Raw genomic sequence first — 22,401 nt, forward strand, 5'->3', positions numbered from 1 at the left:
ACATCAGTTCCAGAAACTCCACAGTGAAACCATAGAATTTTGGGCAATTCCTAGAGCTATCCTGTCAGTCACTTCTGGGTATTTGTTTTCAGAAGTGATGCAACTGTCCCCACAGCCATTTTAAATATATATACTAGGGTTGTCAAGTCCAATTCAAAAAATATCTGGGGACTTCATTGGGGGTGGAGCCAGGAGCAAGGGTGTGACAATCATAATTGAACTTTGAAGGGAGTTCTGGCCATCACTATTAAAGGGACCGCACACTTTTTTAAATGCCTTCCTTCCCTAGGAAATAATGAAGGATAGGGGCACCTTCTTTTGGGGCTCATAGAATTGGACCCCATGGTCCAATCTTTTTGAAACTTGGGGGGTATTTTGGGAAGAGGCACTGGATGCTATACTGCAAATTTGGTGCTTCTACCTCAAAACACAGCCCCCCCAGAGCCCCAGATACCCGCAGATCAATTCTCCATTATTTCCTATGGGAATAAGTCTCCATAGGGAATAATAGAGTTTCCTCTCCTCCCCCTGCTTTTTGATTACCCTGAAGTGGGGGAAGGGCCTCCAAACTGGGGGATCACCTGCCCCCACCTGGGGATTGGCAACCCTAATATATACTCCCCCCCCCCCGCTGCCACTTGGAAGAGAAGCAGGAAATCGAATGGGGGGGGGCGGAGATCCTGGGGGACCAACCTCCATTTGGCAACCCTACTCCCCACCCCCTGCTGGTGGCCAGGGGTGACCTGGCAACCCTAGGTAGAACCTGGGGAAGGTGGCAGGGCTATTTTGGTTGCAGGAGCACCTTTGCATATTAAGCCACACACCCCTGTTGTAGCCAATCCTCCAAGAGCCTACAGGGCTCATACTCCAGGGCCTACTGCGAGCTCTTGGAGGACTGGCTACATCAAGGTGTGAGGCCAAATAGGCAAAGGAGTTCCTGCTACAAAAAAAGCCCTGGAAGGTGGGGTTTGGGGAATGGAGGGGCCTTGGTGGAGTACAGTCCCATAGAATCCACCCTCCTAAGCTGAATTCCGTTGTCTGGATGGGGCTGCCAATCCCCAGGTGGGCAAAGCGGAAACTGCAGTGTACTGATTAGCAAACACTAGGAATAAAGCACTGCGTTTTTATGTTGCAAGAAAACGCTTAAGCAATTTCTTTCATAATGATGCAATTATATTATTATCATCGCAAACCAAAATTCATTAAATGTCCATAGGAAAAAATCAAAAAGTTATTTCACACCGCTCTTGTAAGGTAGTGCTTTCAAAATCAGAATGTTATTTCACATCCCTCTTGTAAGGTAGTACCCTTCGTGCAAGCTGCAAAGTAACATTGTATTGTAATGTGTGAGCAGTTGCCTTTAGCACGGGTTCCAAAGCTAAAAGAAAAGCGGCCAGTGGAAGGTGAACGAAACGCAGAACTGAACCTAGGACCTGTGTAGCCGCCGCACCTGTCAGACTTCGGTCTGCTACCCATAGGAGGAATCATACACAAGCGTGGCGCTGTCTACGTCTTTCAAGCAAAGGAGAACTGAGACAGTGGACTGTAAAGTACTATCTTACAAGAGTGGTGTGAAATAGCATTCTGATTTTGAAAGTACAATCTTACAAGAGCGGTGTGAAATAACTTTTTGATTTTTCTATGGACATTTAATGAATTTTGGTTTGTGATGATAATAATATAATAGCATCATTATGAAAGAAATTGCTTAAGCGTTTATTTGCAACATAAAAACGCAGTGGTTTATTTCTAGTGCTTGCTAATCCCCAGGTGGGGGTAGGGGATCCCCTGGTTTGGAGGCCCTCTCCCCGCTTCAGGGTCATCAGAGAGGGGAGGGACATGTCTGCTGGGCACTCCATTATTCCCTATGTAGACTGATTCCCATAGGGTATAATGGAGAATTGATCCATGGGTATCTGGGATTCTTGGGAGGCTGTTTTTTTTTTTTTTTTGAGGTAGAGGCACCAAATGTTCAGCACAGCATCCAGTGCCTCTTCTCAAAACACCCCCCAGGTTTCCAAAAGATTGGACCAGGAGGTCCAATTCTATGAGCCCCCAAAGAAGATGCCCCTATCCTTCATTATTTCCAATGGAGGGAAGGCATTTGAAAGGTGTGCCGTCCCTTTAAACGTGATGGCCAGAACTCCCTTTGGAGTTCAATTATGCTCGTCACACCGTTGCTCCCGGCTCCGCCCTCAAAGTCTCCTGGCTCCACCCCCAAAGTCCCCAGGTATTTCTTGAGTTGGACCGGGCAACCCTATGTCTGGAGGTCACTTGTAATTCCAGGAGGCTCAACCTGGAAAGAATTCGTGAGAAGCTGTTTGCAGCTGCGTAGTACACAGTGATAACTGAACAGCTCTCTGGACTACTTGTGGTGTGTTCGGGAACTGGGTCTCCTTAGTCAGCAGTGCAGGGGGACTCTCCAGATGGCAACCCTAACCACAGCTGTTGTGTCTTCGCATTAAACCACTGTGGTTCCCGCTGCTCATGCACAATTTATTGTCATTTGCGATGGTGCCTGATAAATCTCTTGATGCGCTGCTTCCTGGCGACAGAGGAAGTCCTGCCTCGACTTGAGCAGACAGGCCATACCGATGGGGCAGTTCACGTATGGAGATTCAAACCTGGTTCTTCCAGATCCTACTCTGACCCTTTAACCGCTACACCGTTCTTGGAGGGCAGCTTGTGGAGTGGGTTGAGTAGACAAAGGAGGGGTGAAAGAGCAAAGCTGCAAGAAAGCAGGGTGAGAACATGCATGAGCAATATAGTTTAGAACGCGAGACCCCAACATGGCACCCATTGATGCCAGGACACTATCTGACACCTTTTGTGGTGCTCTTGCCAAGCGGTTTTAGACAGTGGGCAAGGCAGGTGGGGGTTTTATTCAACAAGGCTGCTGATTAGCCTTTGGAGATCTGATTGGCTGAGCAGATTGTTAAAACCATTGCTTTGGCGGCGGCTGCTGCCATAGCCAGCATGCCTGAAGGGAAGCTACTGCGGCAGCCATTTTGTGACATGCTCCGCCTTCTGTGGCAGCCATTTTGGGGCTGTGGGGAGGGGCTGTGACTTAGAGGCAAATCTCTGCTTTGTGTGCAGAAGGCCCCAGGTTCAATCCCTGGCATCTCCAGGTTTTTTTTAGGTTTTTTTTTTAGACAGTAAGTGATATGAAAGACCTTCATCTGAGATAGGGTTGCCAAATCCAACTCAAGAAATGTCTGGGGACTTTGGGGGATGGAGCCAAGAGCAAGGGCGTGACAAGCAAGATTGAACTCCAAAGGGAGCTCTGGCAATCACATTTAAAGGGACTGCACACTTTTTAAATGACTTCTCTCCATTTGGAATAATGAAGGATAAGGACACTTTATTTTGACACTTTATTTCATAGAATTTGACCCCTCAGTCCAATCTTTTTTAAACTTGGGGAATCTTTTGAGGAGAGGCACCAGATGCTATGCTGAAAATTTGGTGTCTCTGCCTCAAAAAACAGCCCCCCCAATATACTCACAGATCAATTAATTATATTCTATGGGGATCAGTCTCCATAGGGAATAATGGAATGCCCAGCAGACATTTACCTCCCCCCCCCACCGCTTTCTGATGACCCTGGAGCGGGGGGAGGGTCTATAAACTGGGGGAACCCCTGCCACCATCTGGGGATTGGCAACCCTAACCTGAGAACCTGGAGAGCCGCTGCCAGTCGGAGTAGACAATACTGACCTTGATTGGCCAAGGGTCTGATTCAGTAGAAGGCAGCTTCATGTGTGTCCATGTGCATTCCTGCCGTGTCAGAATCCCAAAGGTTCCCACAGGGTGGTAAGGGGCAGCCTTAGATCGTCTGGCACTCTAGCCAGGGCTAACTGTGAGAGCTGGACCACAAAGAAGGCCAAGCGCAGAAGAATAGATGCTTTTGAGCTGTGGTGCTGGAGAAGAATCTTGAGAGTCCCTTGGACTGCAAGAAGATCTAATCAGTCAGTCCTAAGGGAAATCAACCCTGATTGTTCCCTGGAAGGTCAGATGCTGAAGCTGAAGCTCCAATACTTTGGCCACCCGATGAGAAGGGAGCACTCTCTGGAGAAGACCCTGATGCTGGGAAAGACAGAAGGCAAAAGGTAGAAGGGGACGGCAAAAGATGAGATGGCTGGACAGCGTTCCTGATGTAACAAATACGAATTTGAGCAGACTTCGGAGGATGGTGGAAGACAGGAGGGCCTGGCGTGACTTTGTCCATGAGGTCGCAAAGGGTCGGACTCGACTGTGCGACTAAGCAACAACTTCTGGTTCCCCGCCCCCCGCTGACAACATCACCGAGTCAGCAGCTCCAGAAAGTCAGTGCCGTATGCAATTGCCTAGTTTGCCTAGTGGCTTGGTGGCCCTGAGGTAGGGTTACCAAATCCAATTCAAGAAATATCTGGGGATTTTGGGGTGGAGCCAGGAGAGTTTGCGGGTGGAGCCAGGAGCAAGGGTGTGACAAGCATTTTAATTTAATTTAATTTTTCGATTTATACCCCGCCCTATCCCGCAGGCGGGCTGTGGACAGCTTACAACATTAAGAAACCTTACAAAACATAATTAAACTCTAAAGGGAGTTCTGGCCATCACATTTAAAGGGACGGCACACTTTTTTAAATCCCTTCCCTCCATAGAAAATAATGAAGGATGGGGCACCTTTTGGGGGGGCTTATAGAATTGGACCCCTGGGTCCAACCTTTTTGAAACGTGGAGGGTCTTTTGAGGAGAGACATTGGAGGCTACGCTGCAAATTTGGTGCATCTACCTCAAAAAACAGCCCTCCAATGAGCCCCGGATACTTGTGGATCAATTCTCCATTGTACCCTATGGGAATCAGTCTCCATAGGGAATAATGGAGTGCCCAGCAGACATTTCCCTCCCCCCAGTGCTTTCTGATGACCCTGAAGCGGGAGGAGGGCCTCCAAATCGGGGGATCCCCTGCTCCTACCTGGGGATTGGCAACCCTACCCCAAGGGTGGGAACCCCTGATTTAGAACAGTTTAGAGGCTTTGTCGAAAAGCAGCGTTTCCCCCTGAAATTTGAGAATGCTGCTTGAAAATTCACAGTTTGAGCAGAGTCATGATCGCAAGCCCAGCTGGTGAGAAGAAAGATTTCACTTTGAACAGGTGGCATTTCTCGCCGCTTTAACCTCTGAATAGAAAACATTAAATGCTCTCTCATTCTAATGCCAGTGAAGCGTTAACTTTCAAATGCTTGAACTCCTCTAAACTAGACGCCTTGTGTTTTGAACTCCGGCTCAGGGTTAGGGCCGGAAGTGCCACTCTGACTTCGTGGTTTTCTGTTCATGGCAGCACAAACATCACCTGCATCGGTTTCTTCCTGCATAGAAAGAAACACCACAGGAAGTGACTTAAAACATCTTTTCAACCAGGCCTCATTTTGGGCAGAAGCTCACAGGAGCAGTGCTCTGGAATCTCTAAATCAGGGGTGTCAAACATGCTGCCTGGGGGCCGAATCAAGCCCCCGAAGGGCTCCTATGAGGCCCCTGAGCAACTGGCTGTCATCTGCTTCCTTCTACATAACAGCTTGCTTTGCAAGGCTTGCTCAATCACACAGGAGCTACAGAGCAAAGCCTCTATTTTCTCCTACCTGGGGATTGGCAACCCTACCCCAAGAGTGGGAACCCCTGACTATTTTTCTCTATTGGCTGAGGCTCCTTCCTTGAGGAGGAAAGGGAGGAGGGATAGTTTGCTTTGCCAGGCCCTCACAATAGCACAGCAGAGCTATTGAGCCAAGCCTCTCTTCCTTCTATTGGCTGAGGCTCTTCCCCCTCCTGGTCCCCTAGGGAAGGAAGGAAAGAGCCAGAGCTTCCTTTGCCCAGTTCCCTGAATCCCATGGAATAAATCAGGGGTGGCCAACGGTAACTCTCCAGATGTTTTTTGCCTACAACTCCCATCAGCCCCAGCCATTGGCCATGCTGGCTGGGGCTGATGGGAGTTGTAGGCAAAAAAACATCTGGAGAGCTACTCTTCCCCACCCCTGTTCTAAATGTTTGGAAGTCTTCTGGAGCTACGACGTACTTTAGGACTTTAATGAATTGTTTATTGTGATTTATGAGTAATGCTATTAAATGTATTGTTGTGGATATGATCTTATAGATGCTGGAGAGAGTAGTCTTTTGTATATTTACTAAATTTTTCATGAAATTATTTTGGCTGCTGCTTTTTGAATTCTGTTTAAAGCATTGGAAATTTGTATTTATTGTTTTTCGTGATTTTCCACAGTATTTTTTTGACTGCTATTAACCTTCACTGTGGTTCTCTGTTTTGTCTAATCCCCAGATGGGGGCAGAGGATCCCCTGGTTTGGAGGCCCTCCCCCCGCTTCAGGGTCATCAGAAAGCGCGGGGAGGGGAGGGAAGTGTCTGCTGGGAACTCCGTTATTCCCTATGGAGACTTATTCCCATAGGAAATAATGGCCATGCTGGCTGGGGCTGATGGGAGTTGTAGGCAAAAAACATCTGGAGAGCTACTGTTGGCCATCCTTGGAATAAATACAAAGAAAGCACCTTTAAGACAGACAAGTCCTAATGTTTTAAGCATATTTTAAGTTTTTTTAAAAAAAATCTTTTATTGTGTTTGTCTGTGTCCTTTATAAAGTTTATATCTCTGCTACCTAATCTTAAATAGGTACACACAGGGCCCTGCCCAACATGGCCCGGCCCGACAAGGTCTTGTTAATATCAGATTCGGCCCTCATAACAAATGAGTTTGACACCCCCGCTCTAAATTGTATTCTGCTCTTTCTTTCTTGCCCCTCCCCCCCACCCCTGAAAAAATGAACTTGTTTCCAGGCTCCATCGTTCAACCTGTGAGGATTTTGCTCAACTCTGAGTTTTGACAAACTTTCTGGGTGATTAACATTTTATTGGAGTTTTCCAAGACAAAAAAACAAACAAGATTGCAAAGGAACAAGGATGTGAATAACATTGTAAATAATTGGACAAACTTTCTAATATTTTTTTTCCCTAGCAAAAATGGGGAAAGAACTGAACCATATCAAGCAGACAGATGAAAATCTTCCTCATGCCACTGTGGCCACACAGGAGAAAATAATTTTAAAAGTATGATGGGAATAAGGTTTTATTACGGCCATTCTAATTCAATAAGCATTTTAAGGTAGATTAAGGTTGCCAAGATGGGGACTTCAGGGGTGGAGCCTGGAGAAGAGCTGTGACAAGCATAATTTAACTCCAAAGGGATTCTGCCCATCACATTTAAAGGGACTGCACACCTTTTAAATGCCTTCCATCCACTAGCAATAATGAAGGATAGGGGCACCTTCTTTGGGGGCTCATAGAACTGGACCCCGTGATCCAATCTTTTTGAAACTTGGTAGGTGTTTTGAGGAGAGGCGTTGGATGCTATGCTGCAAATGTAGTACCTCTATCTCAAAAAAACAGCCCCCCATAGCCTCAGATACCCGTGGATCAATTCTCCATTATTTCCTATGGGAATAAGTCTCCATAGGGAATAATGGAGTTCCCAGCAGACCTTTCCCTCCCCTCCCCCCGCTTTCTGATGACCCTGAAGCAGGGGGAGGGCCTCCAAACCAGGGGATCCCCAGCCCCCACCTGGGGATTGGCAACCTTCATATAACACCATCGAGTCTACCTTCTAAAGTGGCCATTTTCTCCAGGGAAACTGATGTCTGTCTCCTCGTGATCAGCTGTAAGAGTGGTAGCTCTCCAGCTACCACCTGGAGGTTGGCAACCCCACCAATTTCCAACCCAGCTTGCCCTGGCAACACTACCTGATTGGTAGGCCACACCCCCTGACATCACCATTGCTTCGCACAGGGCTTTTTTGTAGAGAAAGCCCAGCAGGGACTCACTTGCATATTAGGCCACACCTCCTGGTGCCAAGCCAGCCGGAACTGCGTTCCTGTGCGTTCCTGCTCAAAAAAAAAAAGGGAGGCCACCCGCCTGCTTGCAGTGACCATGCCACTCGCTTCCTTGCACTTTGGCGATGAGCTGATGTTTAATTCTTTTTAATTTTTAGCCCCGGGGTTCTAGCTGGCTGCCTTCATTTCCATTCAGGGATATAAATAACATGCTTGTTGGCATCAGGTCAAACCGTGCAGGCTTCTTAGCCGTGTTTCGCTGCATCACGTTGAAGCCAGAAGTGACTCGGCTTTTCTCCACCTTCCCTTTCAGAGCCGCCGGTGACTTTTGAGCTAACTTTTCCTTCAGAGTTCACCAAGGCAAATGCCTGCCCCGGCCTGCCCCGTTATCTCCCTCCGTGCCCTCTGCAGCCATCCGTTTTGCCTTGTGCAGAGTCGATGCGATGTTACTCCCGGCTGACTGCATGATGCGCCTCCAGCCGTGTGGCTGAGCCGACAAATCAAGCGACAACAGGACTGGCCCGGAGCTCAGCTGTGTGGCCAACTTGCGCTAACTCAGCAGGTGGGAGGGGGACAGAGAGGGGAAGTCGGCTGACTGAATTCCTGGGCCTGCCGGGGACGATAAAACAAAGCCGGGCATTTTTAGAACATGGCTAATAACGTCTGCCTTCTGCCCCACGCAGAGCTGCTGACAATGTCTCCCTTTCTCCGGATCGGGTTGTCGAACTACGACAGCGGCCCTTACCTGCCTTCCCAAGGGGACGTGATTGATCCGTACTGCGCGGTGATGGTCAAGGAAGCGGTGGAGGCAGGTAAGCACGTCTGAGCATGCATGGGCTTCTGCACATGGGTGTAAGTTAGCTAGACTTAGTGGCAATTTCTGGAGGAAGAGATGCGGTGCGATCCTAATCATAATAGAGATCAATGGTGCATTATGCTGAATTAGGCGTGGGTTTTCGCCTCTCTCTTCCTTTTATGGTTGCCAGGTCAGGGCTGGAAAATACCTGGAGGCTTTGGGGGTGGATCCAGGAGAGGGCAGAGTTTGGGGAGGGGAGGGGTCTCAGCAGGATACAGTGCCATAAAGTCCACCCTTCAAAGCAGCCATTTTCTCCAGGGGAACTGATCTCTGCCAGCTGGAGATTAGTTGTAAAAGTGGGAGATCTCCAGGCCGAACCTGGAGGTTGGCAATCCTAGTTCCTTTTAAGGCAAATTATGGCACATGAACCAGACAGGCAAAAGGGAGCACAGAGTGTTTTCTTTTTTTCCTTTCTGCTCTATTTGGCTTTCCTCAGGCCGTTTTTCTTTCACCCATGGAGGTAAGATTTGAGCTCCAGATTTTCCCCCCCCCCTCATTATTTCCTCCCATTGGTGATAAATAGAGTTGCCAGATCTAGCCAGGCAACCAAGAGGAGACAGCATGATGTCACTTCCAGGAAACCCCAAAAGTGCTGTCACTCCTCTTGAGGTAATACCATCAAGTTTCTGGTGATTCCTAGAGAGGACTGAGCTCACGTTCGGGTTTGTCTTCAAGCGACGTCACACTATAGGCTCAACAGCCGTTTTTAAAATTTTTGTTGGGCTGAGGTAATTGTTCACTTCTTAGATTTTCCTGTGTGGAGGAGAGTAGGGTCCGAGAGACCCAGATTCAAATCCCCATCTGGCTGTGGAAGCTCACGGGTGATTTCGGGCCAGTCACATGGTTTCAGCCTAACCTACCTCACAGGGTTGTTGTGTAGATTTAAAAAAGAGGAGATGAAATTAATGTAAACTGCTTCGGTCCCCATTGTAAAGAAAGGCAGAGTATAAATGAGGTAAATAAATAATATAGCATAAGACAACGGCATATCAAAGGCTGATCGGTGAATGGCTGGGAAAGAGAGAATGCATCACGTTCTCAGGGCGCAGGCAGGCGGGAGTCCAAAGCCAGTCCAAGGTCAAAGTCCAGGAATTCAAGCAGGGGCCAACTCATCAAAGCAAAATCGCAAACCGGAATCAGAAGTCAGTGTCCAAAAGCCAAAGGGTTAGGGTGCCAAGGAATTCAAGCAGGTCAGGATCAGGAATCAGGAAGGAGCGTGGATGCAAGCCAGAGAATATTGTTGCTTCCACAAGGTTACCAGGTCCTGGGTGGGAGTTATATGGGAGCCTCCATCAGCCTGCTCCCTGGGTGGCAGCTACTCTGTTAGAACTCAGGGCTGAAAGATCTGAAGCATCGGCGTGCCTCATGTCTTCACTCTGAAAGTTCTTTCCGGAGCCTGCTTCAAACTCTATAGATGGGAGAAGAAGAGCTTGGAGGAGATTGATTGTCAACAGCTGACACTGGTGCCTGGAATGTGGGAAGAGTGATTGATGGGCCAGCTGCTGGTTGTTCGGCTGAGGAACTGGCTGGCAACTCTTCCAGGTCTGTTAACCCTTCCAGCTCCCCCTTGTCAGGGCTCAGGACAGAATGAGGCAGGGCAAGGGAAGAGGATATGGGGGTTTCCAGGAGGAGGTAAAGAGGAAATAGTGTGAGGAAGGAGAGCGAGGGGAAAGCAAGGTGCCACCCCCAACAATTCCTTGGGGGTTCACTAGCATGCAAGTGAGCCTGCCCCAGTGGGTGGCACCACACCACTGGGTCAGTTTTTTTTCATAGAGGTTGCCAGGGGTGGGGGAGGAAACCTGAAGAGAAAGGGGCAGAGAAATGTAGGGGTTGGCTGTTGGTTGGGAGAGAAGGAAGCAGGAAAAGGGGAAGAGGCTATGAGGACTTTCAGGAAAGGGAAAGAAGAAATTGCAGGGGAAAAGAAAATGAAATGCCTCGCACAAGTCCTTGCAGGTTCCCGCTTGTCCACATACTGACAGTCAAGTCAGCTGAATCAGCTAAACAGCCTAGTCGGCTAAATCTTAGCCAAGTTGACTAAATCCAGTCCATGACTGGTGCTGTGAACAGGCAAGTCATATCTTTCTACAGACCTGAAAGATGCTTCAAGTTTGCAGAGAAATCTGAAATCTAAAAAAAAAAAGAAAAAATTCGAGGTGGTTAAAACCCCCCAAAAGATAAAAGGGGTGCTGGTAGCTTTAAGAAACAAAAGCCTTCTGATACTGTTGCTAGGCAACCGCAACATTCCAAGACTCGGCTTCTGAGTGAAACTAGACAGGATGGTATCCTCACAGGCCCTGATAATAGGCACTTCATTCCCCTTCAGACTGCACCCCTCCCTCCACGGCTGTGGGCCTGATCTCAATCAGCCATTTTAAGTGACTTCTCAATGACAGCCATAGGTCTGGGCAGGGGTTCCCACACCCGGGAAGTTCCCAACCCACCAACCCACATTAGGCCAGCTGGGGGAACCTCCCCCTACGTCGCCAATGCAATGACGTCACCCAGAAGTGACGTCAGCGCGCCAGCAACGGCACGTAGCGGCCACTCTAGGCGTTTCTGGGAAAACTCTATGGTTTTCCCAGACGCTCTAGCCATTTGAGAGGGAAAACTCTATGGTACAATAGGTACCATAGAGTTCCCCCTCCCAAATGGCTAGAGCGTCTGGGAAAACCATAGAGTTTTCCCGGAAACAACTAGATCGGCTGTGCACGGCGTCACCAGTGCGATGACATCACTTCCGGGTGATGTCATTGCATCGCGTGCACACTTTGCGCGCGCGCGAAAGTCCCTCGCTCCAGGATGCAGAGGACCTGGCAACCCTAGACAACCACGAGGACACTGTTGCATCTCGTTTGGCCCTTTCGCTTGGGAAATTGCAGAAAATGAAGCAAAAGCATTTCTTCCCATGGCGTTGTTGACTCAATAGTACACAAATAACGAAATTGCAGTCCAAAAGGTCTAGCGAGCTAAAAATAAGCGGCGAGCGCAGGGAAGGATTTGGTCATGACAGGGAAAGGTCAGCGAATGAAGTGCACTGCACACACCCACGTATGGCTCATAATGCCTCCTTTGAAAACAGCTGGACGACTGGAGAGGATCCCATTTGCTTTGTGAAGGGACTGAGCGAGCAGGGCTGCAAATATCTTCATAGCTAGTGTTGCCAAGTCCAGCCTGGAAAATCTCTGGACATTTGGGGGCAGTGCCTGTGAGGGGTGGGATTTGGGAAGCAATTTCATAGCATTTGTGGTATGTAGTAGAGCGGGTGTCCCCCACGGGGTGTCCGTGGGTACCGTGGCACCCACAAACACCTTTCTTGGTGCCCACCAAGTGGTGTGAGAAAAAGGGTGGGGCCAGGTGTGGCTTTGTCCTGCGAGGCTTCTGATTGGCCAGTGGAGATTTGATCAACTGAACATATTTCTAAAAACATTGCTTCAGCAGTAGCTGCTGCCACAACACAAGGCTCTTTCTTAAGTGATTGAAGGTAAGCTGTGGCAGCCATTTTGTGGCTGGCCCCACCTTTTAGAGCAGCGGTCCCCAACCTTTTTGGCACCAGGGACCTTCTCTGTAGAAGACAATTTTTCCATGGCAGGGAAAATGGGGGATGGTTTCGGGATGATATAACTGTGTACTTTATTTTTATTAGTTTGGTGTGGTGGTTAAGTGTGCGCACTCTTATCTGGGAGAACCAGGTTTGATTCCCCACTCCTCCACGTGCAGCTGCTGGAATGGCCTTGGGTGAGCCATAGCTCTCGCAGAGCTGTCCTTGAAAGGGCAGCTGCTATAAGAGCTCTCTCAGCCCCACCTCCCTCACAGGGTGTCTGTTGTTGCGGGGGGAGGTAAAGGAGATTGTGAGCCACTCTGAGATGCTGACATTTCAAGTGGAGGGCAGGATATAAATCCAATCTTGTATTATTATTACATTGTAATATAATAAAATAATTATACAACTCATGGACCAGTTGCTAACAGGCCACGAATCCGTACCGGGCCACGGACCAGGGGTTGAGGACCCCTGTTTTAGAAAAATAGTGCCTCTGACTGTGGAGCTTCCCTTTAGTCACCGTGACTAGTAACCATTGATAGACTTCTCCTCCATGCTTAAACAACCCTAGAAGCAATGCTTTCCCCAAAACTTTTACAAACATATTCTCTCCGTCCAGTCTAAAATCACAGAATCTTTCACTCAGTGGACTGAGGCATTCAGATCCAGAAAAGCAATCTCTGAGCTCCTTGGTAACATGGAACTACAAAGTCTTGCTCTTTACATTGTAAACTGATGAACCAGCACTTGAATTTTTGTTTGAAGCACATATATTTTTGAAAGCCTGCCGCTCACATGGCAATTATTCCTGGAATAAAAGCCAACAGGCAGATAGCGCTTTCGAAACTATCTTCTGAAAGCTGCTGAAGTACAAAGGCCTTGCCCTTTCATGGCCCGCCGGAGCCCAAATAGGCCTCCTGGATCCGTGCTCTTCATATTCCAACCTTTGTGGCATTTCCTTGATGAAGGCATTAGCGGCGTGATAGCCTCTTCTCAGCCAGACAGAAAAACTGCCCTTCATTGAGTCCAAACACTGCTTCAGTCTTCCAAACGCTGGAGTACATTTACTGGTATGGTGAGGAAGCCAGCCTACTAACAGATTTGCTTTAGGTCTACCATTGGCCTGCTCAGGGAAGGCAAACTCCTGCTCCCACCACAACCAGCCAACCAATGGATTCACAGGAGAAAGAGTGGGGAGGGAACAACGGTGCAGAAAGTGTGATGTCACATCCAGGTGATCAACAAAAAGTAACCATAGAATCAAAGAGTTGGAAGGGATTCCCCAGGGTCTAATAGGCTTCCCAACCCTCCCGCCCTGGCGGGGGACCCCAGGATTTCCAGCCTCTTCCCCCGCTCCCCAAAAAAAACGGAAGCGGGGGGAGGGGGAAAACGGCGCCAAGGAGCGTGGCGAGCTGCCCCATCTTGGAGCGGGCGACGCCGCTGCGCAGCTGCCGCCTCTTCTCCGCTTCACCGTAGCTGCTCCTCCGAGATGGGCTCAGGCTGAGCCCATCTCGGAGGAGCAGCTACGGTGAAACGGAGAAGAGGCGGCAGCAGCGCAGCGGCGTCGCCCGCTCCGCTCCGCCTCTGAGGTGAAATCAGAGAAGGGGAGGGTGGAGGGAAGGAAGGCATTTAAAAAGTTGTGAAGTCCCTTTAATTGTGATGGACAGAACTCCCTTTGGAGTTCAATTGTGCTTGTCACACCCTTGCTCCTAGCTCCACCCCAGTGTCTCCTGGCTCCACCCCCAAAGTCTCCTGGCTCCACCCCCAAAGTCCCCAGATATTTCTGGAATTGGACTTGGCAACCCTAGGGTCTAACCACCTGCACAATGCAGGAAATGCACAAATACCTCCCCCTAAGTTCACAGGATCAGCATTGCTATCAGATGGCCATCAAGTAGGGTTGCCAAGTCCTCTTCATCCTCCAGTGGGGGACATTCGTGTGCGCGATATGCGCGTGCGTGACGAAATGATGTCATCAAAATGGCGGCACCGTGCGGGGGCTGCTCTAGGCGTTTCCGGGGGGAAACTAAGGTTTTCCCGGACGCTCTAGCTATTTGGGAGAGTAAAACTCTGTGGTACTTATTGTACCATAGAGTTTTACCTCCCAATTGGCTAGAGCGTCTGGGGAAACCATAGAGTTTTCCTGGAAACACCTAGAGCGGCCCCACCTGGGCGCCACCATTTTGATGTCGTCACTTCCAGGTGACGTCCTCATGCCAGCAATGCGGGGGGAGGTTCCCCCCGCCAGCCCAATGTGGGTCGGTGGGTTGAGAATCTCCCGGGCGGGAGATTTCTTGCCCTACCATCTAGCCTCTGTTGAAAAACCTCCAAGGAAGGAGAGCTCACCACCTCCCGAGGAAGCCTATTCCACAGAGGAATTGCTCTAATGGTCAGGAAGTTCTTCCTCAGGTTGAGCCGGAAACGCTTTTGATTTAATTTCAACCGTCTGGTTCTGGTCCTACCTTCTGGGGCCACAGAAAACAATTCCACCCCATCCTCTATAGGACAGCCCTTCAAGGACTTGAAGATGGTGATCATAAATCTTTCACTCCTTGTGCTACTTGATACTGGGAGCGGGGCTGAAGATTAGGCCTTTTGCTTGCAACTCAGGGGCTCCACCATCGAGCCACTTCCTGCATTTTACAGCCGCGCCACCCTGCCGTTGGTTCAAATGTTTAGATACCCCTGCTGCATAAAATGAGCGCAAAGACAGGATCCTCGTGTTGCATCTGAAAAAAGCAGACTCCGCTGCATGACATTGCAGCAGGCTAGAATAAAATATCCTCCATCTTTAAGGAGGCCACACAGGGCTTTATTTGAGCAGGAACGCAGTTCTGGCTGGCTTGGAGTCAGGGGTGTGGCCTACTAGGCCAATGAGTTCCTGTTGGGCTTTTACTTAGAGGCCATGATATGTGTGCTTATTGTTGGGGGAGCTTTAAAAGGCTCTTATTACACTGCGAAGCAGCAAGTCACGCTTGATTAGTGATGGGGAACGAGATGAGACTCAGTGGTGGAGCACCTCTTTTGCATGCCAAACGCCCCGGGATTCTGTAGCCACCCTACGAGGCGGAGGCAGCTCAGATGGGAGATGACAGCACAGGAGGGGGTGGCAGCTACAAGCAGAGATGGCTTCAAGAGGGTATTGGATAAACATCTGTAGCAGAGGACCATTGGTGGCTATTAGTCACAGTGTACTGATGGAACTCTCTGTCTGGGGTAAGTGATGCCCTGTATTCTTGATGCTTGGGAGGGGCAACAGTGTGAAGACTTCTAGTGTCCTGGCCCCACTGGTGGACCTCCTGATGGCACCTGGGTTTTGGTTTCTCTTATATTCTTATGTGACACAGAGTGTTGGACTGAATGGGCCATTGGCCTGATCCAACGTGGCTCCTCTTATGTTCTTATGTGACACAGAGTGTTGGACTGGATGGGCCATTGGCCTGATCCAACGTGGCTCCTCTTATGTTCTTATGTGACACAGAGTGTTGGACTGGATGGGCCATTGGCCTGATCCAACGTGGCTCCTCTTATGTTCTTATGTGACACAGAGTGTTGGACTGGATGGGCCATTGGCCTGATCCAACGTGGCTCCTCTTATGTTCTTATGTGACACAGAGTGTTGGACTGGATGGGCCATTGGCCTGATCCAACGTGGCTCCTCTTATGTTCTTATGTGACACAGAGTGTTGGACTGGATGGGCCATTGGCCTGATCCAACGTGGCTCCTCTTATGTTCTTATGTGACACAGAGTGTTGGACTGGATGGGCCATTGGCCTGATCCAACGTGCCTCCTCTTATGTTCTTATGTGACACAGAGTGTTGGACTGGATGGGCCATTGGCCTGATCCAAGGTGGCTCCTCTTATGTTCTTATGTGACACAGAGTGTTGGACTGGATGGGCCATTGTCCTGATCCAACATGGCTCCTCTTATGTGACACAGAGTGTTGGACTGGATGGGCCATTGGCCTGATCCAACATGGCTCCTCTTATGTTCTTATGTGACACAGAGTGTTGGACTGGATGGGCCATTGGCCTGATCCAACATGGCTCCTCTTATGTTCTTATGTGACACAGAGTGTTGGACTGGATGGGCCACTGGCCTGATCCAGCATGGCTTCTCTTATGTTCTTATGTGACACAGAGTGTTGCACTGGATGGGCCATTGGCCTGATCCAACATGGCTCCTCTTATGTTCTTCTGTGACACAGAGTGTTGGACTGGATGGGCCACTGGCCTGATCCAGCATGGCTTCTCTTATGTTCTTATGTGACACAGAGCGTTGGACTGGATGGGCCATTGGCCTGATCCAACATGGCTCCTCTTATGTTCTTATGTGACACAGAGTGTTGGACTCAGATAAGTATACTGGCATTTGAGACCTGGCCATCTGAGATGCCAACCTCCAGGTGGGGCCTGGTAACCCCCTCCCCCCGGTCCCCAGAATTACAGCTCCAGACTACAGAGATCAGTTTCCATGGAGGAAATGGATGCTTTGGAGGGTGGACTTTATGGCATTGTCCCCCGTTGAGATCTCTGTCCTCCCCAGACTTCACCCCCAATTCTCCAGGAGTTTCACAACCTCGAACTGGCAGCCCTAGCCGTCTTACTTGTGTCTCTATTATTTAATTGAAACAGCCTTTTAATTTTCGATCCATGTTTTGGATCGTAAGTCTTTTTTTTGTTTGTTTTTTTGATCGTAAGTCCTTTTTGTTCATTACTACACCAGTTTGGTGTAGTGGTGAAGTGTGCGGACTCTTATCTGTGAGAACCGGGTTTGATTCCCCGCTCCTCCACTTGCAACTGCTGGAATGGCCTTGGGTCAGCCGCAGAGCTGTCCTTGAAAGGGCAGCTTCTGTGAGAGCTCTCTCAGCCCCACCCACCTCACAGGGTGTTTGTTGTGGTGGAGGAAGATAAAGGAGATTGTGAGCCGCTCTGAGACTCTGATTCTGAGAGAAGGGCGGGGTATAAATCTGCAGATTTCTTCTTTTCTGCACATTGAGGGTTTTTTACTAATTTATCTACTGAAGGCCCTTGAGGGCTGCTTCTCCCCAAACAGCACTATAAATAGTATACAACAGTGCTCTTACGTACATTCCAGTGCACAGCCAATGGCCAATTAACATCAATTAACATATTGATTTGTACCCTGCGGTTGTTTTCCACCACTGGAAAGATGTTTCAGATAGTAGAGGAGGTGATTTCCCCCGATTTCCTCCCCCATGCACTGCAGACCCTCCCCCAGAGTGTTGGAGGGGGGTCCCCATGAATTGTGGGGGCAGCATTTCAGAAGGCGTAGTGAGCTACAGCAGCAATGAGAGGGAGGAAAGTCCATTCCTCTAAGTTCCTGCTATAGTTCTTGTTGGAAGAAAGCCACTACCCCTAAACCTAGGGTTGCCAACCATAGAGATCTGGGACCTGGAGATCTCATGGAATGACCACTGATCTCCAGACTACAGAGATCTCATAGAGTAGAATCATAGAGTTGGAAGGGAACTCCAGGGCCATCTAGTCCAATACCCTGCACAATGCAGGAAACTCACAAACACCTCCCCCTATATCCACAGGATCTTCATTGCTGTCAGATGGCCATCTAGCCTCTGTTTAAAATCCTCCAAGGAAGGAGAGACTACAAACAAAAGAGATCTCCAGAGACTACAGACAAAAGATATCAGTTCCCCTGACGAAAACAATTCCAGAGAGTAGCTGTGTTGGTCTCCAGTAGAGAGCCAGTTTGGTGTGGTGGTTAAATGCATGGACTCTTATCTAGGGGAACCGGGTTTGATTCCCCACTCCTCCACTTGCAGCTGCTGGAATGCCCTTGGGTCAGCCATGGCCCTCGTAGGAATTGTCCTTGAAAGGGCAGCTTCTGTTGGAGCTCTCTCAGCCCCACCCATCTCGCAGGGTGTCTGTTGTTGGGGAGGAAGATATAGGAGATTGTAAGTTGCTCTGAGTCTCTGATTCAGAGATAAGGACGGGATGGATGACTGGGGAAGGCAATGGCAAACCACCCTGTAAAAAGTCTGCAGGGAAAACATTGTGAAAACAACGCCACCCCAGAGTTGAAAACGACTTCTTCTTCATCATCATCATCATCATCATCATCATCATCATCATCATCATCATCTTCTTCATCTTCTGATTCTTCCCCACCAGTTGCCAGGAGGGATCTGACAATCCTATACTCTGCTCAGGTCCTTCCCTAAGTCCTGCCCTCCTCACAGGACTTTTATTGTAGCAGGGACTCCTTTGCATATTAGGCCACACCCACCTGATGTAGCCAATCCTCCTGTTGCTTACAGGACTCTTAGTACAGGGCCTGCTATAAGCTCCAGGACTGGCTAAATCAGGGGGGTGTGGCCTAATATGCAAAGGAGGTCCTGCTAGAATTCCTTACAGGGCTCTTCGTACAGGGCCTACTGGAAGCTCCAGGAGGATTGGCTGCATCAGGGGGTGTGGCCTAATATGCAAAGGAGGTCCTGCTAGAATTCCTTACAGGGCTCTTCTTACAGCGCCTACTGTAAGCTCCAGGAGGATTGGCTACATCAGGGTGTGTGGCCTAATAGGCAAAGGAGGTCCTGCTAGAATTCCTTACAGGGCTCTTCGTACAGGGCCTGCTGTAAGCTCCAGGAGGATTGGCTACATCAGGGGTGTGTGGCCTAATAGGCAAAGGAGTTTTTGCTACAAAAAAAGCCCTGTCTCCTTAGGCTCCAACACCCCCCCCCCCTCCAATTTGCAGGAATTTTCTACCCTACAGCTTGTAGCCCTAACTAAATGAGATGTAACTGCTGCATAAAAGCCAAGCCCAAACAATTCAGCAAGTCATCAGTCAATAAAATCCAAGACACTAACATGTAGAATTCACTGCCACAGGAGGTGGTGGCGGCCACAAGCATAGCCACTTTCAAGAGGGGTTTAGATAAAAATATGGAGACAAGCAGCAATTGATTATATTCAAGCACCAATTTGTGAATTCTGTAGAACGCAGAAGACCAAAAGCAGAGAACAAGGCAGGTGAGATTACATGATGCTAAATAATAACAACATTTTTGATCCTAGAGAATGGCCAAGCGTACCTTCAGAAGAAGCCTACCATGTATCCCCCTTGGAACAGCACTTTCGACGCCCACATCCACAAGGGACGGGTGATGCACATCATTGTGAAAGACAAGAGCGCCGAGATGGTTTCTGAAACGACGGTTGAACTCAACGTGGTGGCGGAGAAGTGTAAAAAGAATAACGGGAAAACGGAAATCTGGGTAAGTCTCAGAGTTGTGAAACTGGGGTCCCCAAACTGTTTTCAGGCTGTGGGCACCTATGGAATCCTGACATAGAGTGGTGGGCGGAGCCATAAAATGGCTGACACAGGAGGAGGGGCCAGCCAGAAAATGGCTGCCGCAGCTTACCTTCAATTACACCTGCTGTGTAATTGAAGGTAAGCTGCTGTGTAATTGAAGGTAATTGTGTTGCGGCGGCGGCGGCTGCCAAAGCAATGTTTTAAAAAAAACGAACAAACTTGCACAGCATCAAATCTCCAGTGGCCAATCAGAAGCCTGGCAGGAAAAAACAACCCCACCTGGCCCAACCCACTTTCTAAAAACCCTTGGTGGGCACCAGAAAATGCGCTAGTGAGCAATGCAGCACCTTTTCCGGTGATCCTTGTCCTAAAACATCTTGGAGGCTCACAATGGGAAGGTCTGGTGTTGCAGGTGAGAGTGATGAATGGGTGGGGGATTTTCCAGGAGAGGAGAGGGAGGCGCTGGAAGAGGGAACTCTGAAAGGGTTTGAGGGGAGCTGTGGATGCATTTAAAGGGATTATGTTCCTTTTAAATTCCTTCCTTGCATTGGAAACAATGGAGGATGTTGATACCTTCTTTTGGAGCCCATAGAATTGGACCCCCTGAGCCAATCTTTTTGAAACTTATGCGGGGGGGAGGTTGAGGAGAGGTACCAGATGCTATGCTGAAAATTTGGTGCCTCTAGCTTAAAAACCACCCCCCCCCAAAAAAAAATCCACAGATTCCCATGGATTGATTCTCCATTATACCCTATGGGGACTGGTCTCCATTAGGATATAACGGAGCTCCCAGCAGCTGTCTCCCTCACCCCCTGCTTTCTGATAGCCCTGAAGCAGGAAAAGGGGCTCCAAACCTGTGGGTCCCTTGCCCCCAACTGGAGATTGGCAACCCTAGGTCTACAGCACATGGGGAATTCAACAACCTTTTTGAATTTTGGAATTGTGTTTGAGGGGGAAACAAGGGGCGTTTTCGCACTCACCTTCAAGTGGTGCGACCACCCTCCTCACGCCGGCGGATCTGCAGGGATTTCGCACCAGAAGCGCCGGCGCACCCAAAAGAGCCGGCGACTTCCGTCGCGAAACCAGCTCAAACGTTTTCCTGCTTCTTGGCGGTTTCCGTTTGAGCTGGTTTCGCGACGGAAGTCGCCGGCTCTTTTGGGTGCGCCGGCGCTTCTGGTGCGAAATCCCTGCAGATCCGCCGGCGTGAAGAGGGTGGTCGCACCACTTGAAGGTCAGTGCGAAAACGCCCAAGGTTTCTTTTCATGAAACGCCTTACACGACACGCCCAGTTCTGAATCCGACAGGGGGAGAGAGTTTGCAGTCCCTGCCAATAATCTCACATAAGGATAGGGTTCCCAAATCCCCCGCTAGGCCTGGAGACTCCAGATTGGGAGCCTCCTCCTCCCGCTGGCCATAAAAGGGAAAGCGGGGGGAGGGGAGGGAGGAGAACGGCAGCCAGAGCTCTTCCGTTTTCTCAGGCTGCTTCCCGCCCCCAGTCAGCTGGCCGGTGAAGGGAGGGGAGCCCAGCCACGCCCCCAAAGGACCATGTGCCTTTGCACCTCCGGAGGTGAGTGAGTTCTGTCCCCTGCATCAGATTTCCCAGAAACGGGGGGGGGGGAGGGGGGGAGAGGGAAACGTCTTCTCATAGGGTATAATGGGGAATTGATCTGCAGGTTTCGGGGGCTCTGGGGGAGCTGTTTTTTGAGGTAGAGGCACCAAATTTTCAATATAGTATCTAGTGCCTCTCCCCAAAGTATCCCCCAAATTTCAAAACGATTGGACCAGGGGGTCCAATTCTATGAGCCCCAAAAGAAGGTGCCCTTATCCTTCATTATTTCCTATGGAAGGAAGACATTTAAAAAGGTGTGCTGTCCCTTTAAATGTGATGGCCAGAACTCTCTTGGAGTTCAGTTATGCTTGTCACACTCTTGTTCCTGGCTCCGCCCCACTGTCTCCTGGTCCACCCCCAAAGTCTCCTGGCTCCACCCCCAAAGTCCCCAGATATTTCTTGAATTGGACTTGGCAACCCTACATAAGGAACAAGAAGAGGAGAACAACTTAACCTAAACAAGTTGAATTAAAAACCGAAAAGGTTAATTACTGCAACTATCAGGGCCAAATAATATCAGTTAAAAATCTACAACATAAATATTATCAAGTATACAAAAATATGCAGATTTGTTACAAATTAGATTTTAAAAACCAGATATAAGCCCAATAATAGCCTCAAATCAGAGGGGGTTTTTTGTGTTTCTTTTAAGCAGGAATGCAGTTCTGGCTGACTTGGTGTCAGGGTGTGTGGCTTAATATGCAAATGAATTCCTGCTGGACAATGGTAATGTCAGGGGTGTGGCCTAATATGCAAATGAGTTCTTGTTGGACCTTTTTCTACAAAAATGCCCTGGATAAAATCATACATAGGTATCAAGCAGAAAACATGTTACCAAGACTGTACATGTTTGCCCCAATTTGGCCTTCCTCAGTGGTGAAAGATATATATCGCACATTAGCTCCAGGGCCAGGTAGTACAATGAATACTGAAAACAGGACCAATCAAAAATGATTTTATTACGAAATCTCAGTGACAAGGCAGGGGAAAAGATGCAGAGGCCTCATTTTCAAATACCTTCTGTCCTGGTCATATACTTGTGTCTTGAATTTTGTGTCTTTCTGTTTTGGTCCAAGGAAAGTATTTTCTCCATGTAATTTGGAGTAGGGCTTTTTTTTTTTGTAGAAAAAGCCCAGCAGGAACTCATTCACATATTAGGCCACACCCCTAACATCACCATTGTTTCGCACAGGGCTTTTTGGTAGAAACAGCCCAGCAGAAACTCATT

At 49.0% G+C, this 22,401-nt stretch overlaps 1 protein-coding gene across 1 annotated transcript in view; it reads left to right on the forward strand.

Moving 5' to 3' along the window:
• The first annotated feature begins 8,500 nt into the window (after positions 1-8,500).
• PRKCQ (protein kinase C theta) overlaps positions 8,501-22,401 on the forward strand; it is a 65,042-nt gene continuing 51,141 nt past the window's right edge. The window contains 2 exon segments of the mRNA XM_060245975.1: positions 8,501-8,683; positions 19,327-19,526. Of these exon segments, the coding sequence (XP_060101958.1) occupies positions 8,521-8,683; positions 19,327-19,526 (363 nt within the window). The 5' untranslated portion in view covers positions 8,501-8,520.

This window comes from Heteronotia binoei, chromosome 8, assembly GCF_032191835.1.
Source record: "Heteronotia binoei isolate CCM8104 ecotype False Entrance Well chromosome 8, APGP_CSIRO_Hbin_v1, whole genome shotgun sequence".
Classification (NCBI taxonomy): Eukaryota; Metazoa; Chordata; class Lepidosauria; order Squamata; family Gekkonidae; genus Heteronotia; species Heteronotia binoei.